Raw genomic sequence first — 24384 nt, 5'->3', positions numbered from 1 at the left:
TGTCTGTTCTCCTGACTATTGAGTCCCTTACCTCTACTGCTCCCCTCTTCTCCCTCTTTCCCTTCTGCACCACGGACCCATGGTCAGTGCCAGTAACCTAGTCTCTGTGGCATTGCCCTGCGTGGTCATCCCCCACAACAGTATCCAAAATGGTATACTTATTATTATTGAGAATGGCCACATGGGTGCTCTGCACTAACTGCCTATTCACCGTCCCATTCTGTCTGACAGTTACCCAGCTACCCACTTCCTGCAACTTAGGGGTGACTTCTTCCCTGTAACTCCGATCAATGATCTTCTCACTCTCCTGTAGATGGCAAAGGTCATCCAGCTACTGCTACAGATCCCTAACAGTCTTCAAGGTGCTGCAGATGGATGCACTTCATGCAGATGTAGTTCCCTGGGAGACTCTGAGTGCACAACATTGTTGAACCTTGAGGTGGATGGGCTACCAGCAGCATAAGACCACAAGCATCCATTCAGCAGGAATGTCACTTAAAAAAAATACAGATTTTGTTTTAATGTGATTTCTTTCGCTTTGAGAAGTACCATTTGAATACAAGATAAATAATTGCCAAATGGAGCTTCCAGTAAACAGTATTCTGTGCAAAATATTATTTCTGCAATGGAATTGTTGACAATGGAAAATATACTGAAGTGTGCTGTGCTTATTTAGTTCCCTGCAGAGTGGTCCGACTGCCCCCAATCTCAGGTTTTCAATCTGTGCTACTCATTCATTATTAATGTCACTTCTCACAATTCCCACCGGAGCTTGACAATGGATAAGGACGTCATTGGTACAAACCAAAAGTGGCTTTCAGTGTTGCAGAGGTTAACCAGGCATTACAAATCATTCATGTGGCCAGCTGTTTGCATCACACTTCAAGGTTTACTATTGCTAAAATTCTGCTTATGGGAATATCAGCATCTTTTGTTAATGTTATACAAGTGAAGTCTATTCCACACTTGTACAGGGCTAGTACTTATAAATAAAACAAGCAATTGTGGCAAACATTCATTTATACAGGGGATAAGAGCACAATTACACCCTTTGGCCCATCGAACCTGCTCCACCATTCCCTCATGGCTGATTGATTGTCCCTCTCAAACCATTTCTCCTGCCTTCTCCCTGTAACCTTTGATGCCTTTACTTTCTTTCTCTTTCTGACACACACATGCACGCACGCATGCACACTTTTTATTATATGCAATGTACTGCTGCTGCAAAACAACAAATTTCATGACATCTAATGATACTAAATCTGATTCTGATTAAGAACCTAACATCCTCTGCTTTAAATATACCCTATGATGTTAATAATTCTTTTGTCAATAGACGTAGTGGTCTTGAGATGGTGAAGATTCTCATTGCAATACAATTATTTTGACTTCTGTCATGTTTGTTAACATATTAAGATTAAAATTAAAATTAGTTTTATTTGGCACATGTACGTCGAAACATCAAAAGATACAGTGAAATGCATCATTGTCGTCAATGACCAACACAGTCCGAGACTGGTTCCAACATAACATGGCCTCAACTGCCAACCCTAATCCGTATGTTTTCAGAATGTGGGAGCACCTGGAGGAAACCTGTATGGTTATAGGGAGAACATACAAACTTGCTAAATACGGCGTCAAAATTGAATCTTGGTTACTGATTGCTTGTGCTAACTGCTTTGGTACCATCTGTCCTGTGATAATTTACAGTTTTAATTGATTGTATTAATTTACAGTCTAAAGTTACTGCTGAGAATGCTTTGGATATGTAAGTGTGAATTGTTTTTTTTTCTGGAGCTTTGAGTTTGTTATATACTAATTTGCATGTTTACTTTTGTTTGCCTTTTTCTCTAGGGGGCTTTACCAAAATACTCCCATAATGCACTTATGGTGCAAGCCATGAAGACAAATCTGATTGATCCAGATATCCATATATTATTTTTTGATGTGGAAGCACTGATTATCCAGCTTCTAACAGAAGAAGCATCCAGACCCAATCCTACACTTATATCTCCAGAGAGCCTCCAGAAAGCACCGGGTGGCACAGACAAAAGCAGCTCCTTTCTTACTGGAAAGCGAGCAGCAGTCCTTTTCCAGCAGGTGAAGGAAACGATCAAAGAGAACATTAAAGAACATTTGTTAGATGATGATGAAGATGAAGATGACGACATAAAGAGACAGAAGAGGGAAGAGGGTGATCCTGAGTACAAGGGCAACAAGTCAAAACCTCTCACCTTGTTAGAATATAACTTAACAATGGACACAGCAAAATTATTCATGTCATGTCTGCATGCTTGGGGTCTGAATGAACAATTAGATGAGGTTTGTCTCATGCAGCTTGGTATGTTGAAACCTCACTGCCCTGTATCTTTTGGCTTGCTGTCAAGGGGAGGACATATGTCACTGATGCTTCCTGGATTTAAACAGACTGCTTTCAAGACACTAGATGGTGCTAACGAAACAGGAAAAAGACCGACTTTGGGAAACAGCACGTACAATGTATCCCGAGCAGTCACAACCCAACACCTGCTCTCTCTCATTTCCTTAGCCAATACTTTGATGAGCATGACCAACGCTACGTTCATTGGGGAACATATGAAAAAACTGCCACCAAGGTGGGAATTAACCTCTATTCTCATTATTTTAGAGCAAAATAATTTTAACATATTGAATTAGTAATAGATTTTGATGTAGAATTATTGCTTGGTAAAACTGTGACATAACTGTTTCTTTGAAAACTCAGTGCACTTAATTTCTAATTACGTTGGTGTATGTATGTGATAGCTTCGGCAAAAATAAGTACAGCTTTAAGAATAAGACTGTGTTTTATAGTCAGAGTTTTAACTGCCATGCTATTTTGAACAATTCTTTTCTCTTTGTTGTCTTATTTTTGTTACCATACACCGCTCTTCACATCACATTTGAAATTAACTCTTACCAACTCCATCTTGGCCTGTTGGTATGTGTAGGTCTTTCTGCTGATCATAAAATCTTACCTGGCTTTGCTTGTCCAAACCTGAACAATTATGCCCGTCTTTAATTTATTTTTCCGTCCTGTCAGATCCAGTTTCCTGCCACAATCATTCAACATCATTAGAAGTTTTTCAATCACAACATTGTCATCCTTTGGATGGCTATAATTGGAATTGGTTCATTATTGTTACACGAACCAAGATACAATGAAAAGCCTGTCTTGCATCTTGCATTTATTCATGTCTATCCCACTACAATCTTTAAAAAAAAATTGGTTGCTTAAGTAATCAATTTAAAGTTTTATTAGTCATGTATATCAAAACATAAAAACATACAATAAAATGCATCATTGCGTTGGGGATGTACCTGATGCAGCCTGTGAGTATTGACAACACAGTATACCCACAACTCATCAACCTGAACCCTTGAATGTGGGGGGAAACTGGTGAACCTGGAGGAAATCCACATGGTCGTGGCGAGGAAGTCCTAACTTCTTACAGATGGCGGTATTGCACTTCAATGTTATAGCTGATGCTGTAATGCATACTGCTAACGACAATGTTGTCATGCTGCCCTTAGTTATCGTTCTTTTTCTCTCTCCTGTTAATCACTATTTATTTATGATTTTAATGTGAAATATTGTAGATAACAACGATTTCCACATGTATATTTCAGTCTCTAGTTATCCCACATGGATGGTGGGTTGGATGAATGTCTCTACCAAAGGAGATGTAAGATGCTCCTTCCCTCAGCTAGCTTGCCAGTCACCCTTGGACAAGGTGTAGCATCTGCTTATCCCCCCCGATCAGGGTCATGTGAAGCCATGGGAGCAGGTGGTGGATGGTCGTATGAGCAGCTGGTGCACATCACAAGTCCTGGTTATGTGACCACTGACACCAGGCAGACAATCTCTGAAGAGTATTGATAATGGCTGGAGTCACCCATCTTGTAAAGACACTGCCCACAAGAAGGGCAGCATGGTAGTGTAGTAGTTAGCACAACGCATTATAGTTTCAGCAACCTGGGTTTAATTCCCGCAGCTGCCTGTAAGGAGTTTGTACGTTCTCTCCATGACTGTGTGGGTTGCCTCTGGGTGTTCTGTTTTCCTACCACAGTCTAAAAGCATACAAATTGGTGGGTTAATTGGTCATTGTAAGTTGTCCATGATAAGGCTGGATTAAGTCATGGGTTACTGGGCAGTGTGGCTCAAAAGGGTCAGAAGGGCCTATTCCGCACTGTATGTCAATAATAAATAATTTTAACAGGCAATTGAAAACCACTTCTGTAGAAAAATTTGCTAAGAATCATCATGGTCATGGAGATCATGATCACCCACGCTGTATAATACTGCACATAATGATGATAATGATGAATTATCCCATCCATCTGTGCATCTCCATCCACACTGCTATTCTACTATCAGATTGTGTCTTGAATGACTAGTTCCTTAGAAGCAGCATCTATTTAACTTGGAACTGGTAGTTTGTGGCAAACAAAAAAGTGTGTTGGGCAGACTGAATTATGGTATTAGTATGTAAATTTGTTTGAATTTTCACCTGCATTTATTCAAAACTCTATTACACAAAGTTCAACAGAAGCATCAGCCTATTTTTTCCTGGTGCAGGTTCTGCACAGATTATGACAGAGAACAGTTCAGAAATGAGGTTGCTTAGCAATATTTAAATAAAAACCTAAGACAACCAAGGGCAACCTGTGGTAACCTGAGTTTATTCCTCTCCATAGATGCTGCCTGACCTACTGAGTTCATTCAGCACATTATGTGTGGTTTTGTGATATTTGTTGTTCTGATGCAGCAAAAATTACTATAGTTAATAAAATATTACCCCAAGTTACAAAAATAAATAAATTGTGCAAAAGACAAGTAATGAGGTAGTGTTCATGGACAGTTCAGAAATCTAATGGTGGAAGGCAATAAACTGTTCTTAAAATGTTGAGTGTGGGTCTTCAGGCTCCTGTAAATAGAAGAGAAATTACTAGAATTTGGGCATTCATAACCTGGACAGAAACTGTACAGTCAATTAACTTGAGCTTGGTCTCAGTGTGATGCAGTATAGTACATACTCCTGCATCAGGTTTTAGATTTAAACATCTTTAGTTTCAAGTTATTTCAGATTTGTACTATTAACTCAGGCCAGTACTGTGCAATGCTGAGAGTGTGTTTTACCATCTTGCTGACAATAACTTGAATAGATGTTATATCCACATTGATTACGCTTAGAGACATAGTGCACTGCAGCACAGAAACAACCCCTTTGGCCCATCAAGTCCATGCTAAACTATTAGTCTCCCTAGTACCTTCGACCTGCACCTGGACCACCTCTCCCTCTCATGTACAACTCTCAAATGTTGAAATCAAACCTGCATTCACCTCTTCCACTGGCAGCTTGTTCCACATTTGCACCACCCTGCAAGTGAAGATGTTCCTACTTGTGATCCCCTTAAGCAGTTCACCTTTCACCCTTAATCTATGACCTCTGGTTCTAGTCTCATCGAACCTCAGTGGAAAAAGCCTGCTTGCATTTCCTCTGTCTATACTCCTCATAATTTTGTTTGCCTCTGTCAAATCTTCCATTATTCTCCTGCACTCCAGGGAATACTCCTAACCTGTACATCCTTTCCCTATACGGTGGTGCTAGAAGTTTGTAAACCTTGTAGAATTTTCTCTATTTCTGCATAAGTACGACCTAAAATGTGATCAGATCTTCACATGTCCTAAAATATGATTAAGGGAACCCAATTAAATAAATAACACAAAAAATGTTATACTTGTTCATTTATAGTGAAAATTCTACAGGGTTCACAAACTTTCTAGCACCACTATAACTCATGTCTTTAAGTCCCAGTAACATATTTGTAAATATTCTCTGTACTCTTTCAATCTTATTGATATCTTTCCTGTAGGTAATTGACCAGAACTGCAAATTTGGCCTCACCAATGTCTTGTATTACTTCAATGTAACATCCAAACTGCTGCACTCAGTACTTTGATTTATGAAGGCCAATGTGCCAAAAGCTTTCTTTACGACTCTACCTAAGTAGATAATACTTCAGATGTACACAATTGGACATAAAATATTTTGGGCATTTTAGGATCATAAAATACACAGTATTAATGGAACTAGGTTTCCTTTTTCAGTCATTAATCTATCATATTTATCAGTAAACTCCTTTAGCCCATTTGTTACAACTAAGTGAAACAAGAACAATAAATTGAGCAGGTAAAGTAATGGAAAGTAAAAAAGAGACAACATTTCAGGTTGAAGATTCTTCGTTGTATTGACCTGCAAAGTGTTTCCGTCATTTTCTGATTTTATTCCAAACTTCCTGCATCTTCAACTTTTTTGTCATTTTTGTTTCAATATGCTGTTTGTTCATTTGCATTTCCCCTAAATCTCTAAATGTGCTCCCAGAGAGTTGTTTTCGTCCTCCAGTTATAGCTTTACACATATTTTAAAGCTCTATTGTGATCTTTTATCCTTTCCTTGAAATTTCAGTCAACTCCAAATTCTTAATTTCATTTCTCCCCTTATAATCCAGGAAAGTGTGAAGTGATAAACTTTGGAACTTAAAATCAGAGTACAAGGTTGATATCTGGATTCTGAGCCGTGTGGAGGAGCAGAGGAGCCTTAGGGTCCAAGTTCAAAGATCCCACTAAGTAGCCATGCAAGTTGATAGGGTAGTTGGGAAGGCTAATGGCGTATTGGCCTTTATTGTTTGGGGTATTGAGATCGGAGGATGCAGTGAGGTAATATTGCAGCTCTATAAAACCTTGGTTAGACCATGTTTGGAGTAACGTGCTCAGTTCTGGTCCTCTCGTTATGGGAAGAATGTGGAAGCGTTAGAGGGAGTTCAGAGGAGATTTACCAGGGTGCTGTCTGGATTAGAGGACATGTCCCATGGGGATAGATTGAGCGAGTTCAGATTTTTCTCCTTGGAGCGAAGGAGAATGAGGTATATAAGATGATAAGAATCATAGATAGAGTGTTCAGGCAGAGATGTTTTGCCAATGCAGAAATGGTTAAAACTACGGGGCATAACTTTAAGGTGACAGGAGCAGGGATAAGGGGCAATGTCAGAGGTACTGTAGTTTTTTTCACAGGGAGTTGTGGGTGCATGGAATGTGCAAGAAGTCAGGGCTGTTGATAGAAGCAGATGCATTAGGGTTATTTAAGAAATACTTAGATTGGCACATGGATGATAGTAAAATGGAGGTCTACACAGGAGGGAAGGGGTAGATTGATCTTTGAGTATGTTAAAAGGTTGGCACAACATTGTGGGCTGAAGGGTCTGTACAATGCTGTAATGTTCTATGTTTAAAGTGTTGAGAATTTCTCTTGCATCAGTATTGTAAAAGTCTTAAGTTTCTTCCTGTCTAATGAATTTGATAGAAGTTTTTGCTGAGTTAACAAAATGTAATAATGAGGACAGTGTGGCTGGTGTGGTCCATGTGGTCTTCTTTTAAGGCTTTTGACAATGTCCCTGTAAGGGTGATTGGACCATACACTTAAAGCCATTGGACAATGGCAAAGCTGATAAATCAGATTCAAAATTGGTTAGTTAATAAGGGTAATAAGAACAATGGTAGATAATTGTTATTGTGATTTGAAAACAAATGTTCATGTCCAGTGGTGTCCCTCAGTGATTATTAGAACATAAAATATTACAGCACGGAGTGGAAGTGGCTGATACGAATGTGCATACTTTAGGGTGTTTGGAAAAAAGTATGGGGAGTATGTCAGAGGTAGGCTGTTTTCACAAAAGATAAGAGCAGCGAGGTTATGATAAACTTTAGAAAATATCCGTTCAGCTACAGTTGGAATATTGCATTTGCTATATGTTGTATATATTGCTCTCTGCTCTGCTACTGTGGCGCCCAAATTTTCATTGGCTACTTTCCATGGGAAGATGTAGAAACATAGAAAACATACAGCACAATACAGGCTCTTCAGCCCATAAAACTGTGCCGTACATGTCCCTACCTTAGAACTAGTCAAGTCATTTTTATTGTCATTACGACCATAACTGCTATGTACAGTACATTGTAAAAATGAGCCAACATTTTTCAGGACCATGGTGTTACATGACACAGTACAAAAACTAGACTGAGCTACGTAAAAAACAACACAGAGAATAAAAAACAACTACAATAGACTACAGACCTACCCAGGACTGCATAAAGTGCACAAAACAGTGCAGACATTACAATAAATAATAAACAGGACAATAGGGCAGTAAGGTGTCAGTCCAGGCTCTGGGTATTGAGGAGTCTGATAGCTTGGGGGAAGAAACTGTTACATAGGCTTTACCCGTAGCCCTCTATTTTTCTAAGCTCCATGTAGCCATCCAGGAGTCTTTTAAAAGACTCTATCGTTTCCACCTCCACAACTGTCGCCAACAGTCCATACCATGCACTCACTACTGTCTGCATAAAAAAAAAACTTGCCCCTGCCATCTCCTCTGTACCTACTCCCAAGCACCTTAAAACTGTGCCCTCTAGTGCTAGCCATTTCAGCCCTGGGAAAAAGCCTCTGACTTTCCACATGATCAATACCTCTCATTATTACAAAAGTACAAAAAGAATTATACTTAAGTAGTAAGTGATGGAAACTTTAGGTGTATTGATATACAGAGAGACATTATGCTTCAAATCCCTGTAAATAATGACATAGGTGGATTGGGTACTGAAGAGGTATTTTGTGTGTTTGCCGTCATGGGCCAAGCTATTGAATACGAGATAGGACTTATTCACTTATTTAGAAATACAGCCGTAGAGTGGGCCCTTCCAGCCCTTCAAGCTGTACCCAGCAACCAACTTATTGATCTAGCCTAATCACAGGACAATTTAATGTACAATGACCATTTACCTTCTAACCTATTTGTCTTTAGAGTGTTGTAGAAAACTGGATCACACAGATGAAACCCATGCACTCATGGGGAGAACATACAAACTCCTCACAGACGGTGTCCAATGTCCCAAGCTGTAATAGCGTTGCGCTAACCGGTACACTACCATGGTGCTATGTTTCCACTGAACAAGTATTGATTTGACCATACTGGGAATGTGTAAGGTTCTGATCACCATGCTCAATGTGAGAGCAATAAAAATAGTAGATTTATGTTGAAAGGGGAGAATGTCAAAGGAGATCTGAGGGGCAAGTTGTTCTTCACACAGAGTCAGGTGGTTCACTACAACAAGCTGCCGGAAGAGGGGTAGAAGCAGATGTTTCACAGTCATTTGGACAGGTACTCAGATAGGAAAGGCATAGAGGGATACGATAAATGGGATGAGTGGAAAACAACATATCCCAGTCAGCTTTGCATTCCCGCTTCTGTGCTGTACAGTTTTAGAATTCCGTGAATTCTGGAGCAATCTTGAAAGATGCAAATGTATTTTAATTTTGATGTTTCAACGATTTGTGAAATGACACAAGTAAATATTCAAAAGTCGATAAAACATCATAGAAAATTATTGTAGTAATAAGGCAGTTTGGCTGAATTTTAAAGAACAAAACAGAATTAAAGTTGTGTTCTTCCTGCTTTACAAAGATAAGTATTTTTTGAACATAGAATACTACAGCACAGTATAGTACAGGCCCTTTAGCCTACTATATTCTGCTGACCTTACAACACTGTAAGATCAATCAAACCCTTGCCGCTTACGTAGCCCTCCATTTTTCTATCATCCAAGTGCCAATTTTAGGATTTAATAGTATTTAAATTTACCTTCATTATACACTTTTCATTAGGAATTGATGATTAGCTCAAGGGTGTCTGCTTTCTATGCTTAAGCATTATTCTGTTCAATTCACACAACATGCTGAAGCAATTCAGCAGATGAGGCAGCGTCTACTGAAATGAATAAACAGTCGTATTTCAGGCCAAGATCCTTCATCAGGACTGGAAAGGAAGGGGGAATGATGCCAGAATAAGAAGGTGGGGGGAAAATGAGAAGTACAAGCTGGCAAGTGATAGATGAGACCAGGTGAGGGGGTAGGTGGGTGGGTGGTGGAAGGGGGATTGAAGTATGCAGCTGGGAGGTAATAGGTGGGAGAAGTAAAAGGAGAGGATTCCCCACTCTGGCCTCTTACCTCTTCTTCTCATCTCTCCTGGTGCCCCTCTTTCTTCCCTTTCTCCCATGGTCCACACTCCTCTCCCATCAGACTTCTTCTCCAACCATTTACCTTTTCCACTTTATCACCTCCCAGCTTCATTCTTCTTTCCCCCTCCCCCACCCACCTGGCTTCACCTATCACCTGTAACACAGACAAAATGCTGGAGGAACTTGGCAGGCCAGGCAGCATCTATGGAAAAGAGTAAACAGTTGATGTTTCAGGCCAAGACCCTTTTTGAGTCCTGAAGAATGGTCTCGGTCCGAAATATTGACTGTTCACTCTTTTCTATAGATGTTACCTGACTTGCTGAGTTTCTTCAGCATTTTGTGTGTGTTACTCTGGATTTCCAGCATCTGCAGAATCTTCTGTGTTCTTTTCACTCTGATCAAGCCTGTCAATTATTTTATTTCTCTTGCCAGAATTTATTAAGTTTTGTAATTAAATTTAACATTATTTTAGATTATATAATGCACATTGGTATCTTTCAGGACTTCTCAAGAACACACTAACATTCAGTCCTGATGAAGGGTCTTGGCCTGAAACATTGACTGTTTATTCATTTCCATAGATGCTGCTTGACTTGCTGAGTTCCTCCAGCAATTTCTGTGTGCTGCCTTGAATTTCTAGCATCTTCAGATTTTCTCTTGTTTGTGATTTACTAACACTGGTCGTTTCTTTTTTTTCTTAAATAACTTTGACTTAATGATGTAGTATAAAGTATTCCGTTCAATGCATTTTAGCTCTGAAATGTTTCTGAGAAATGCTTTCTGACTTATTGTTTTGTAGTTAAAGAGATTATAATCATAAGTCTGTGGTTACTTAAGAGATTTGTTGATGAGGTGGGATGACACAAACTGACACCATATGACTGATATGGTTGAGCTTCAAATCCTGAACCCCAAGGAATCCTGACCTCTTCTGAAGGACTTATAATTAATATTTGATTTTTATTCCTTGCAGACCACAGAAACCAAGCACCCCAGAGATGACTAAAGGGAACCCTTCCCCTCCAGTCTTCACTGCTGTACAGGGGCAGATCAAACAAGGTAACTACAAAGCAAAGCTTGGCAAGGAGCACAGTATTAAAGTGACAGCAGAAGGCTAAATACAAAATGTGAAATCACCCCACTTCATTCTTTTATGTTGAAATATTATTCTACTTTGTTGAATTGTGCAATAAGAGGTTAAAATTCAATGATTTAAAATAAATGCACTGGAGGTATTGGAATGTCGTTTCTTTCCAGTAGGTACTTCAGTAAATTTTGAATGGTATTTGGAATTCATTTTCCTTTTTATAATGAAAATGAGGTTTGGAAGGCAGAAAATTTTATATCATAGTTTTATCAAAAAAAAATTCTGACTATAAATTTCAGCATTCATCTGGAATTACTTATCCCCACAAGTTCAGTAGCTTAATTGTTACAGCTATTATTTTAAAAAAGTAAATTGCGATGTAACATGTTGGGGCAACGAATGGTGTTTGTCAAATTACTTATCAGGCATCAACATCTAAAAAAGTTTTTAACCGTTATTTTCAGATGGAAATTGTCAGTCTTTATTGTCGCTGATTCATTTTGGGGGAGAAAGGGGAAATGAGTTATCATTTTTAACCAGTCATCAATTATCCATCAAATTTTTAAAAAATTTTAGATTCTTCTTGTAGGACTTCCCTCCTTAAGCTTGCATTTATTGAGTTTGAATGGCTTCATGCAGCTACTTCCATCTCAGCTATAATCCACCTTTAAATCAAAGTCTACGTGGTGATAGCCAGATTCTCCAAAATCTACCTGTGTTGCTCTCTGCAAGGATTTCATGGACTGCTGTTTTTAGAATGCTATTATAAGCAAGTTTGACTGAACATTATCTGTGCTGATGCATAATATATTAGGATTTTTCAATGTGATTGATAGGAAGATTAATTATTCAATTCAGAATAAAGCACTTGCTTTATGTCAGCTTCACCACACTGATTTGATGGAGTTTACTCCCAGGAATATTATACAAGTGCAGTGAAGGAAAAAAAATTGAAATAACTTGGCAATATGACTTTACACAACATCTACACAACATTTCACTGCTAAAATGTTTGGTATATTGTACAAAATATGGTTCTCCCTACAATTTCTATCTCAGTATATATGAAAATAACAATGAACTGTAAGGCTAGAAGAAAAGGTCATTGGCTGCAGTCTACCACCACTGCAGGACTTGTATACGCCCAAGACAAAGAAGCCAGCAGGAAAAACTATTGTGGACCCCATCTGCCCTGCAAACAGCCTTTACCAAAATCTTTCTTCTGGAAAGTGCTTCAGGGCTATTAAAACAAAAAAAAATTACATCTTTTTAAAAGTTTTTGCCCCCAGATAGTTAATCTGGTCAACCATATTAGTTAGTCCCCAAATGCCTCTGTATCTATTACCCCCATCACTACACTGCAGTGCAAACACTTTATATAATGCAGTTCACTTGTAAATACTAGTTGGCATTTATGTATACTTCATAATTAATTTCCATATCCATATTTTAACTCTAACTTTATTTTTATATAATTCTTTGTTCTTTATATATATTTGTTAAATGTTTTTTGTTGCATGTTGCACTGCCACACCACAGCAAATTCTTAATACATGTAAATTGTGAAGCAGGCTCAATGGGGCAAATTCTAATTTTCAAAATTTAAGATCAGTCTTCCAGTTTAAGATGGTGCTATTGAAGTTGTGCAACAACTTACTGGTAGTTCAGAAGGCAAGAAATAAGACTAAAAACATTACTAATAACACCAATTTTTTAAAGTAAATTGTGGTCAGATGCAAACAATGGAACATAGAACTTAGAAAACCTACAGCGCAATACAGGCCTTTCGGCCCACAAAGTTGTGCCGAACATGTCCTTACCTTAGCACCATTGCTGGTAGCCCATTCCACGCACTCACCACTTTCTGAGTAAAAAAATTTACCCTGACATCACCTCTGTACCTATTTCCCAGCACCTTAAACCTGTGTCCTCTTGTGGCAGGCATTTTAGCCCTGGGAAAAAGCCTCTGACTATCCACATGATGAATGCCTCTCATCATCTTATACACCTCAATCAGGTCACCTCTCATCCTCCGTCGCTCCAAGGAGAAAAGGCCGAGTTCACTCAGCGTATTCTCATAAGGCATGCTCCACAATCCAGGCAACATCCTTGTAAATCTCCTCTGCACCCTTTCTATGGCTTCCACATCCTTCCTGTAGTGAGGCGACCAGAACTGAGCACAGTACTCCAAGTGGGATCTGACCAGGGTCCTATATAGCTGCAACATTACCTCTTGGCTTCTGAATTCAATTCCACGATTGATGAAGACCAATACACCGTATGCCTTCTGAACCACAGAGTCAACCTGCTCAGCTGCTTTGAGTGTCCTATGGACTTGGACTCCAAGATCCCTCTGATCCTCCTCACTGCCAAGAGTCTTACCATTAATACTGTATTCTGCCATCATATTTGATCTACCAAAATGAACCACCTCACACTTATCTGAGTTGAACTCCATCTGCCACTTCTCAGCCCAGTTTTGCATCATATCAATGTCCGGCTGTAACCTCTGACAGCCCTCCACACTATCCACAACACCTCCAAACTTTGTCTCATCAGCAGGTTTACTAACCCATCCCTCCACTTCTTCATCCAGGTCATTTATAAAAATCACCAAGAGTACCTCCATGCAGAATATAACCCATCTACAACCACTCTTTGCCTTCTGTGGGCAAGCCAGTTCTGGATCCACAAAGCAATGTCCCCTTGGATCCCATGCCTCCTTACTTTCTCAATAAGCCTTGCATGGGGTACTTTATCAAATGCCTTGCTGAAATCCATATACACTACACCTACTGCTCTTCCTTCATCAACGTGTTTAGTCACATCCTCAAAAAATTCAATCAGGCTTGTAAGGCACGACCTGCCCTTGACAAAGCCATGCTGACTACTCCTAATCATATTATACCTCTTCAAATGTACATAAATCCTGCCTCTCAGGACCTTCTCCATCAACTTACCAACCAATCACTGAGATAAGACTCACTCCAGTTCCTTTCTTGAATAAAGGAACAACATCCGCAACCCTTCAATCTTCCGGAACCTCTCCCGTCTCCATTGATGATGCAAAGAGCATCACCAGAGGCTCAGCAATCTCCTCCCTCTCCTCCCACAGTAGCCTGGGGTACATTTAGTACTGTCCCAACGAAAAAGGAAGCAGTGACGAAGCTGATTTGAAGAATGAGTCGTACTGGTGTATTGCCAAGCCAGAATGCAATGTGATTAAGATGCAGACGCAGACCAAGTTGGTATTGCTTTCGCTACTGGAATGCACGATTTGGAGAAGAATCGATACAGATGAATTTTGATGTCTGTCCAATGAAGCTGGGTGCGACGTTGGATTGCTCCAAGCGCAAGATCAAGAATGACTTTGGGCTGTGCGGTGTCTGGGTCTAGGTCCTTGAGCGAGGCACTACCTGATGCTTGGACAACTTAAACGCTGGCCCAGACAGGGTGAAAAGCATGAGTGTGGAGGTGAGGATCAGCTGAATCCCTCTCTCCAGTAGCTGTTTTCACTGTGAGTTTTGTGGTATTTTTGCCCCACTATGATCAGGCTACTCCTGGGAGCGGATTTACGGTCTCAATCTGGTTCAGAGTGCAACACACACAAAATAACTCCTGAATAGTTTCGGTCCAAAACATCGACTGTACTCTTTTCCATAGATGACCTGGCCTGCTGAGTTCCTCCAGCATTTTGTGCATGTTGCTTGGATTTCCAGCATTTGCAGATTTTCCGTTGTTTATGACTGGTTCAGAATGCTGTCATTTGCATCTATTGTTTGCGTGATGTGTATTTTCTTCCTCTCTCTTTGTGCAGTTGTTATTATCTTTTTTTTAATTGGGTTCTTTGGGTTTCTTGCTTTGTGGCTGCCTGTGAGCAAACAAATCTCAAGCTGCATAATTTGTATATCCCTAGATTATAAATGCACTTTGATTTGAGTCACATGGAATTCAAATCTGATTAATCTAAAATCACCAGCCATAAACGTATTGGCATTTTATGTAGCTTTTTTCATGTGTTAGTGGTGGAATTGGGATAAATAACTGTAATTTTGTAGTTTTGTCTTTGAAGGTGGAAGAGGGATAAGTGCTGCAGTCCCTCACATTAAAGTAGGATGCAATTGTGTATTGAACCATCCATTGGTGTTTTTGACACAAAGGAAAATGGTTGTGGTGGCTGGAGGTCAATCATTTCATCCTCAGGACATCACTGTAAGAGTTCCTCAGTGAAGTGTCCTAGGACCAACCATCTTCAGCTGCTTCATCAATGACCTTCCTTCCATCAGAAGTGGGGATGTTTACAGATGACTGCACAATGTTCTATACCGTTTGTGACTCCTCAGATAGTGAAGCAGTTCATAGCCAAATGCAGCAGGACCTGGACAATATCCAGGCTTGGGCTGACAAGTGGCAAATAACATTCGAGCCATGCAAGTGCCAGTAGTGACCATCTCCAACTAGAATTGAATTGAATTGACTTTATTTCTTACATCCTTCACATACATGTGGAGTAAAAATGTTTACGTTATGTCTCCATCTAAATGTGCAATGTGCAATTTATAGTAATTTGTAATAAATAGTATGTACAACAGGACAGTCAATATAGCATAGAAATGCAATGTGTCAGTATGAATTAATCAGCCTGATGGCCTGGTGGAAGAAGCTGTCCCAGAACCTGTTGGTCCTGGCTTTAATGCTGCAGTACCGTTTCCTAGATTGTAGCAGCTGGAACAGTTTGTGGTTGGAGTGACTAGGTTTCCCAATGATTGTTCGGGCCCTTTTTGCGTACCTGTCTCTGTAAATGCCCTGAATAGTGGGAAGTTCACATCTACAGATGCACTGGGCTGTCTGCACCACTCTCTGCAGAATCTTGTAATTGAGGGAATTACGGTTCCCAAACCAGGCAGTGTTGCAGCCAGTCATGATGCTCTCAATTGTGCCCCTGTAGAAAGTCCTTCGGATTTAGGGATTCATGTTAAACTTCTTCAACCGTCTGAGGTGAAAGAGGCGCCTTTGTGCTTTTTTCACCATACAGCTGGTATGTACAGACCACGTGAGATCCTCGGTGTTGTGAACGCTAAGAAACTTAAAGTTGTTAAGGCTCTAACCATTGTCCCTTGACACTCAGTGGCATTACCTGAATCTCCTACTATCAACATCCTGAGGGTTACCATTGAAACTGAACTGGTCTAGCCATATAAACACCATGGCTATCAGAGCAGGTCAAAGGATAGGAACCCTGCAGTGTGTAACTCACCCCCCCGACTCCCACCATCTAGGAGGCTCGGGTCAGAAGTGTAATTGAATACTCGCCATTCGCCTGGATGAATGCAGCTCCATCAACACTCAAGAAGCTCAACATCATCCAGTACAAGTCAGCTCACTTGATTGGCACCCCTTCCACAAGCATCCAATCCCTCCACCATCGACAAACAGTTACAGCAGTGTGTACGATCTACCAGATGCACTGCAACAACACACCAAAGTTCCTAAGGCAGCACCTTCAAGACCCACGACCACTACCATCTAGAAGGATGCGAACAGCAGATACCTGGGAACAACACTACTTGGAAATCTCCTTCCAAGTCACTCACCATCCTGACTTGGAAACATATCGCCATTCCTTCATTGTTGCTGGGTCACAATCAGAATTCCCTCCCTGACAGCACTGTGGGTGTACCTACACCTCAGGGACTGCAGTGATTCAAGAAGGCAGCTCATCGCCACTTTCTCAAGGGCAACTAGGGATGGGTAATAAATGCTGGCTTAGCTGGCAATGCCCACATCTCGTAAATGAATAAATTAAAAAAAATCCAAGACCCATCTATACAGAAGTCACTGGATGCACATATCCTGCCACAGCAAGCAATTTGGAAGACATATAATATGTTGGCTTGTATTGCAAGCAGAAGAATGAGTGTTAGAATTTTGACAGGTTTGTGTTCTATATTTAACACACACTTTGAAGAGTTTAAATATTGACTTTGTACATAGAATTCTTTGGATCTCTATGTTGAAATTGAGCAGCTTACATAATTTGTAGTTGAAAGAGAAGTGTAGTTCAATTGACAGCCATCTGCAGAAATGAATTTCACAAATTCATCATCCTCTGGCTAAGAAATTCCTCCTCATCTCTTTTCAAAATGGACATCCCTTTATTCTGTGCCCTATAGTGGGTGAGCCTTTGCTGCTAGACTCATCCACTATTGGAACAATCCTCTCCACATCCAATATTATGTTTCAATGAGGACCCCCCCCCCCATTCTTCTAAATTCCAGTGACTACAGGCTGAGAGCCATCAAGTATTCCTCATATGCTAACCCTTTCATTCCTTGAATCTTTATTGTGAACCTTTCCAATGTCAGCAGATCTTTTCTTAGATACGGGGCTGAAAACCTCTCACAGTACTCAAAGTGCACTTTGACCAATGCCTTATGAAACTTCAGCATTACATCCTTGCCCCTATATTTTAGTGCACCTGAAATAAATACGAACACTTGCCTTCCTTACCACCAACTCAACTTGCAAGTTGACCTTTTAGGGAATCCTGTACAAGGACTCCCAAGTCTCTTTGCCCTGAGTTTTACATTTTCTTCCTTTTTAGAAAATAGTCCTTATTCCTTCTACCAAAGTGCATTACCATATACCTCCCTACACTGTATTCCATCTGACATTTCTTTGCCCATTCTCTTCAGATGTCTATGTCCTTCTCCAGTCTTTCTGCTTCCTCAACACTACATTGTTCACATACCTGGTCACAAAGCTATTAATTCTGTCATCCAAATCGTTAACATATAATATGAAAAAAACTGTCCTAATACCAACCCCTGTGGCACACTACTAGCCACTGGCAGCCAACCAGAATAGTCTCCTTTATTCCAACTCTTTACCTCTTGCCAGTCAGCCAATCTTCTTTCCATGCTAGTATCTTTACTGCATGTTTTCTATCTTGTTAAGCAGCCTCATGTGTGGCAGCTTCTCAAAGGCCTTCTGAAAATCCAAGAAAGCAGTATCTGCTGACGCACCTTTGTCCTTTCCTTCCTGTTATTTCCTCAAAAAGTTTCAACCGATCTGTCAGGCAAGATTTCCTATGAAGGAAACAGTGCTGATTTTGGCCTAAATTATTATTGCCTCCAAATGTCACAAAACCTCATCCTTTATAATGGATTTCACCATCTTCCCTACCACTAAAGTCAGGCTACCAGGCTTATCATTTCTGTTCTTCTGCCATCCTCCCTTATTAAAGAGTAGAGTGATATTTGCAATTTTCCAGACCTCCAGACCATTCTAGAATCTAGTGATTCTTGAAGGATCATTATTATTGCCTCCAAATCTCTTTTAGAACACTGAGGAGTAGTCCATCTGGTCCAGATGACGTACCTACTTCCAGACTTTTCAGCTTCCTAATTTCCTTCTCCTTACAATAACAATTACCATAAGATCATCAGACATAGGAACAGATTTAGGTTTTTTGGCCAATTGAGTCTGCTCTGCCACTCAGTCATGGCTGAGAAAAGGAAAAAAAGGATCAGCCCCACTCCCTAGCCTTCTCCCTCTAACCTTTGATGCCGTGTCCAGTCAAGAACTTATCAAGCTCTACCTTAAATACGCCCAACAACCCGGCCCCCACAGCTGCCTGTGGTAATAAGTTGCACAAATTCACCATCCTTTGGCTAAAGAAATTTCTCTGCATCTCTATTTTAAATGGATTCCCTGTATTCTGAGGCTGTGCCCTCTTGTCCTAGACTCCCCCACTATGGGAAACATCCTTTCCACATCTACTCTGTCTAGGCCTTTCAGCATTCAAAAGATTTCAATGAGAGCCCTCATTCTTCTAAATTCCAACAAGTACAGACTCAGCCATCAAAAGTTCCTCATATTATAACACTTTCATTTCCAGAATCGTCCTTGTGAGCCGCCTTTAAATCCTCTGCAATGCCGGCACATCTTTTCTTAAATGAGGAGCCCAAAACTATTCACAATACTCAAGGTGAGGCCTCACCAGTACCTAATAAAGCTTCAGCACCACATCCCTGCTCTTGTATTCTTGACCTCTTACACTCACTCTGTCTCTTGACATTCTCGAATGTCGGTGGTGAAGAAGGCAAATGCAATGTTGGCATAATTTCTAGAGATAAAGAATATAATGAATTTGAGGCTCTATGAGGCACTCATGAGACCACACTTGGAGTTTTAGGCTCCTTATTTTAGAAAGGATCTACTGACATTGGAGAGGGTTCAGTGAAGATTCACGAGAATGATTCCAAGAATGAAAGGGTTACCGTATGGAGAATGTTTGGCAGCTCTTGGGCTGTATTGCCTGGAGTTCAGAAGAATGAGTGGAGATCTCATTGAAACATTCCGAAGGTTAAAAGGCCAGAACAGATTAGATATGGCGAAGTTATTTCTCATAGTAGGGGAGTCTAGGACAAGAGGGCACGACTTCAGGATTGACGGACGTCCATTTAGAACAGAGATGTGGAGAAATTACTTTAGTCAGAGGGTGGTAAATCTGTGGAATTTGTTGCCACGAGCGACTGTGGAGGCCAAGTCATTGGGTGTGTTTAAGACAAAGATAGGTAGGTTCTTAATTAGCCAGGTTATCAAAGGATATGGGAAGAAGGCAGGGGAGCTGGGAGTTAGCACCGGCAAAGCAACCCACCATCTTTATATCTTTTTCACAGCCACTGAATCTCCAGTCCGTTGCCCTAACCATGTCTGTGTCTGACTTTACTCTTCCCTGCTGAGCCTCAGAATCAGCCACAGTGCCACTGGCATAGCTGCTGTGCACGGATGAGCATCAGTCCAACAGTTTCCAAAAGGGTATACTTGTTCAAGGGAATGACCACAGGGGAAAGCCTGCACTGGCTGTATACTCCAGTATACTCCATGTATACTCCATTGGCTGTATACATGGAAATTTGAAATTGAAATGAACTGATTTAACTGTACTAGCAGGCAAACAAATAGACTTTGAATGAAATAGAAATATCTGAAAGAAAGGAGTAAATTTGACTTTCAAAGTAAGTTACCACATTTACAAGGAAGAATTACTGAAAGCTATTCGTCTTTGCAAAATTCAGATGACTATATAGAATTTGGGGTGGTAGAGTAGAAATGTGTCTTTACTAAAGGGCATGTAAGGCACACCTTCCCTCCGCTAGACTGCAGGTCACCCTTGGCAAGATGTAGCACCTGCATAGCCCCCCAATCAGGGTCATGTGAGGCCATGGGAACAGGTGGTGGATGGTCCTGCAAGCAGTTGATGCATATCAACACGTACAAACAAGCTGGATGAACTCAGCAGGTTGAGCAGTATCCGTTGAAACGAGCAGTCAGTGTTTCGGGCCGAGACCCTTTGTCATATCACAAGTCCTGGTTATGCAACTACTAACGACAGAAAGACAGTCTCTGAAGAGTATGGATAATGGCTGGGGTCATCTGTCTTCTAAAGACACTGCCTGGAAAAAGCCAATGGCAGACTACTTTTGTAGAAAAGTTTGCCAAGAATGATAAAGGTCATGGAAAGAGCATGATCACCAATGCTATATGACATGGCAGGTAACAAAGGAAGGATATAGAATATGTAGGCTGGCAAAGATGAGTACCATTCCCAAAATGTGAACACAAATAAGAACTATAGTAAAGGGAAAATGAGATCTTCATGGAGATCAAAGCAATTACAGTGGAGAATGGGAATTCAGAATGGGAATTCTGAAATAAAACACCCAGAAAGGCCTACTGGTAAGGTGGAAAAATATACTAAAGATTTCTCCAATCAGAATTGCAAAATGAGAGGAATTTCTGAGGAGTGATATCGAATAAGAGATTAAATTTAGCAACCTAGTTCAAAAACTATCCTAGATGTTAAATAACACACACAAAATGCAGGAAGATCTCAGTAGGTCAGGCAGCATCTATAGAGGGAAATAAATAGTCGATGATTTGGGCCAAGACCCATCATCAGTCTTTGTATGAACAGACTCTGCCAGAAATGTCGACTATATATTCCCATCCATAAAATGATGCCTAACCTGCTGAGTTCCTTCTGCGTTTTGTGTGTGTTGCTCAAGATTTCCAGCATCTGCAGAATCTCTTAGTTTTTAAATCAGGATATAGGCAGCCAGCTTACCCGTTAGTGTGGTTATTGAAGTTTACTAATCATTTTTGCAATCAATGATCGTTAATATTTAGTGTGGTTTATGCATTTTGTTTTGAGTTAAGTTCCAACAATAGCTTTGCTCAGTGAGAGAAAGAATATACTTCTCAATATTAAAAGGAAAAAGCAAAAATAATATTTGTTCAGCACTGACTTGTTCTTACTTGATTTTGTGTCTTATTATTACACAATGAAATGAATTGTATTTTTAGTTTTATCTATTCATGTGGGACATATGGTAGTTTCTTTTTCAAAACAAGAAATGCCAAGTCATGACCTCCAAATCTTGTTGCTGACCTTTGGTGCAAGGCCAGCTTAACCATGTAGACCCTGGCTTTTGTTATGTTAATTGTCAGTTTTTTCCCCAACAGATGGTCTTACTTTTTTCAAATATTGTTTTCTTTGCTAATGCAGTTTGAAGTTTAGTTACAAGCAAAGAAAAACATCATTTTATTCTTCTTGCATTCTGTGCCTTCCTTTGCTTTCAAAAAACATAGAGAAACTTTTTGATCTGAATACCATTGAGACAGAAGTAGTACTAGATCACTAGAGTGAATCGGGGTTAACGATGATGGACCTAAACTCTATTTTAGTGTTTCTCAGTTAATAAACCAGATGTCTGAAAATTACAATAAATGTAATTAACATCATTGTCTCTTCTTTCTACTTTTAAACAATTAAAGTTCAAAGTAGTCTTGCTTTCACTAGATTTTATGATGCTTTCAGGAAATTACACTTTCAATAGCTGTGCAGAAAGTATTTGCAATGATGTAGCTCTAGTTCTCTAGTTCAGAGTCTGTAGTTAGATATAAAGATTTTCACTTTGAATAATTTCTGTTTAGCATGAAATGGAGTAATATGTTCTGCACTAAAGCAAATTTTGCATTTGTGTGAAGTAATAGATTACCAAGAATTTTTGCATTTTCTGTGGTTAATAACACTTTAATTGTATAATTAAAATCCTATGTTACTCTTTAAACTATTGGGCTATTTTAGATCTAGTAGGCAGTGGGGAAAGGAAGATGTGAAAACAGCAGGGTTATTGTAGTAGCTAATTTTAACTTCCCCAGTATTGACTGGGACTGCCTTTGCACCAGGGGCTTTGAGTTTATTAGTCATGCCCACCCCATCAGACTCCTCCATTGCCACACAGAGATGCTAAGATACATCTCTTCAATCTCTGGAAATTTATCCACTCCCTGCCCCCAAGACATCTATTACTTTCTCTTTTTTAATGACAATTTCAAGGTTCAATTATAATTACTCATCCCTCAACCTTAAGGCTCTTGAATAAAAGGGGATAGCTACACCCACTTGACTCATCATTGAAATGTTCCTCCAACCAATGATCTTACTTTAAGGGGTCTTTATCTCATTATTTCATGTTCTCGGTATTTATTGCTATTTATTTATATTTGCATTTGCACATGTTGTCCTCCTCTGCACTCTGGTTGATTTTCATTGATGCTGTTATAGTTGCTATTCTATAGATTTGTTGAGTGTGCACACAAGAAGATGAATCTCAGGTTTGTATATGGTGAAGTGTATATTTTGATAATAAATTTACCTTGATAGCAAGTAATGAAATTTTACCACCTCCGAATTCTCCATCTATAACATCCTTTAATGAATACAGATTGTGGAATCCCCATTGGTGGAGCAAAAATAATGCTGTTAGAATGGATGATAAGAGGTTTTATTGAAACTCAATGTAGATTGTCCAATAGGAATGGGATGAATATTTGATTTTATTCTGGGTTGATGCTGCTTGTACGTGGGAGGGGGCAGGGAGCTTTGGGCTTCTTGAGTGTTTTTCTGTCATTCATTCTTTGGAGATTTTCTTCTGTTTCGAGGGTGTCTGCAAAGTGAAAGAGTTTCAGGTTGTATATTGTGTACATTCTCTGATATGAAATGGAACCAAGCAATTGAAAGTTTCAGTGGGGAAACAATTTGGCAACGTAATTCCCTGAGTTTTGGACAGTTCTAGGTATGGATGATATTGGTCTGTGTCAAGTGCTCAATTGGGGGAAAGCTAATTACAACAGTATTAAGGAGGGGCTGAAGAAAGTAGTTTGTGAACAGTTGTTTGAGGATAAATGCTCATTTGACATTTGGGAGTAATTTGAAGGCCAGTTGATAGAGCTCAATCCAGTACTTCCTTGTGAGAATGAAAGGATGGCAAGGTTTGGGCAACTTGTAATAGGAGAGATATAAGTTCAGTTAAGAAGAAAAAGGGAGCACACACAGATATTAGAAGCTGAAATCAGACAAGGCCATCGAGGAATATAAAGGAAATAGGAAACAACAGAAACAAGAAATTTGGAGGGCTACAAGGGAATATGAGATGTCCTTGGCAAGTAAGATTAAGGAGAATCTTTATGTTTTTATTTGCATTTACATCTTACATATTTGAGGTTATTTGTCACATGTACATTGAAGCATCAAAATATACATTGAAATGTATCAAGCAAACACGAGGAAATCTGCAGATGCTGGAAATTCAAGCAAATTCAATCTCTTACTATCTTTCCTTTCAATTAGTCCTAACAAAGGGTCTCGGCCCGAAACGTTGACATTGCTTCTCCCTATAGATGCTGTCTGGCCTGCTGCGTTCCACCAGCATTGAAATGTATCAATTGTGTCAACATCCAATTTGTGGAAGTTACTGTTCTGAAAAATGATGCTTTTCTGAAAATTTCAGAAAAAATGCTGGAAACACTCAGTAGATCAAGCCTTATTTGTGCGATCTTTTCAAAACGTTGACTCATCATTCTTCTTCATTGACGCTGACCGACCTGCTAAGTTCATTCGGCATTTTGTGTCTGTAGCTCTGTATTTCCAGTGAATCTCTAGTGTTTATTACTTGAGAGATCACTCCCTTTGTGACTCTTTCTTCCATCCAGCCACCCTTCAAGGATATGGATCAATAAACACAAAGCAATCAGATCAGTAAAAAAGGGAAAGGAGAACAAATTGATGTAAATAAACTCTTGATATACTTGGCAAAAATCTTTCAAACTTCATGACAGAAATGTCAGGGGTGTA

The 24384-nt window shown here is 39.8% G+C and overlaps 1 protein-coding gene across 2 annotated transcripts in view; it reads left to right on the top strand.

Annotated features, from left to right (window-relative positions):
- LOC132405011 (WD repeat-containing protein 7) overlaps positions 1-24384 on the top strand; it is a 574145-nt gene that overhangs the window by 183016 nt on the left and 366745 nt on the right. For both annotated transcript variants that reach the window (XM_059989685.1, XM_059989684.1), the window contains 2 exons: positions 1855-2615; positions 11067-11152. In XM_059989685.1, the coding sequence (XP_059845668.1) occupies positions 1855-2615; positions 11067-11152 (847 nt within the window). The remainder of the gene's footprint in view (positions 1-1854; positions 2616-11066; positions 11153-24384) is intronic.

This window comes from Hypanus sabinus, chromosome 14 (assembly GCF_030144855.1).
Source record: "Hypanus sabinus isolate sHypSab1 chromosome 14, sHypSab1.hap1, whole genome shotgun sequence".
NCBI classification, from domain to species: domain Eukaryota; kingdom Metazoa; phylum Chordata; class Chondrichthyes; order Myliobatiformes; family Dasyatidae; genus Hypanus; species Hypanus sabinus.
Note: the sequence above shows the minus strand (reverse complement) of the source record. Positions and strands in the feature narration are given on the sequence as shown.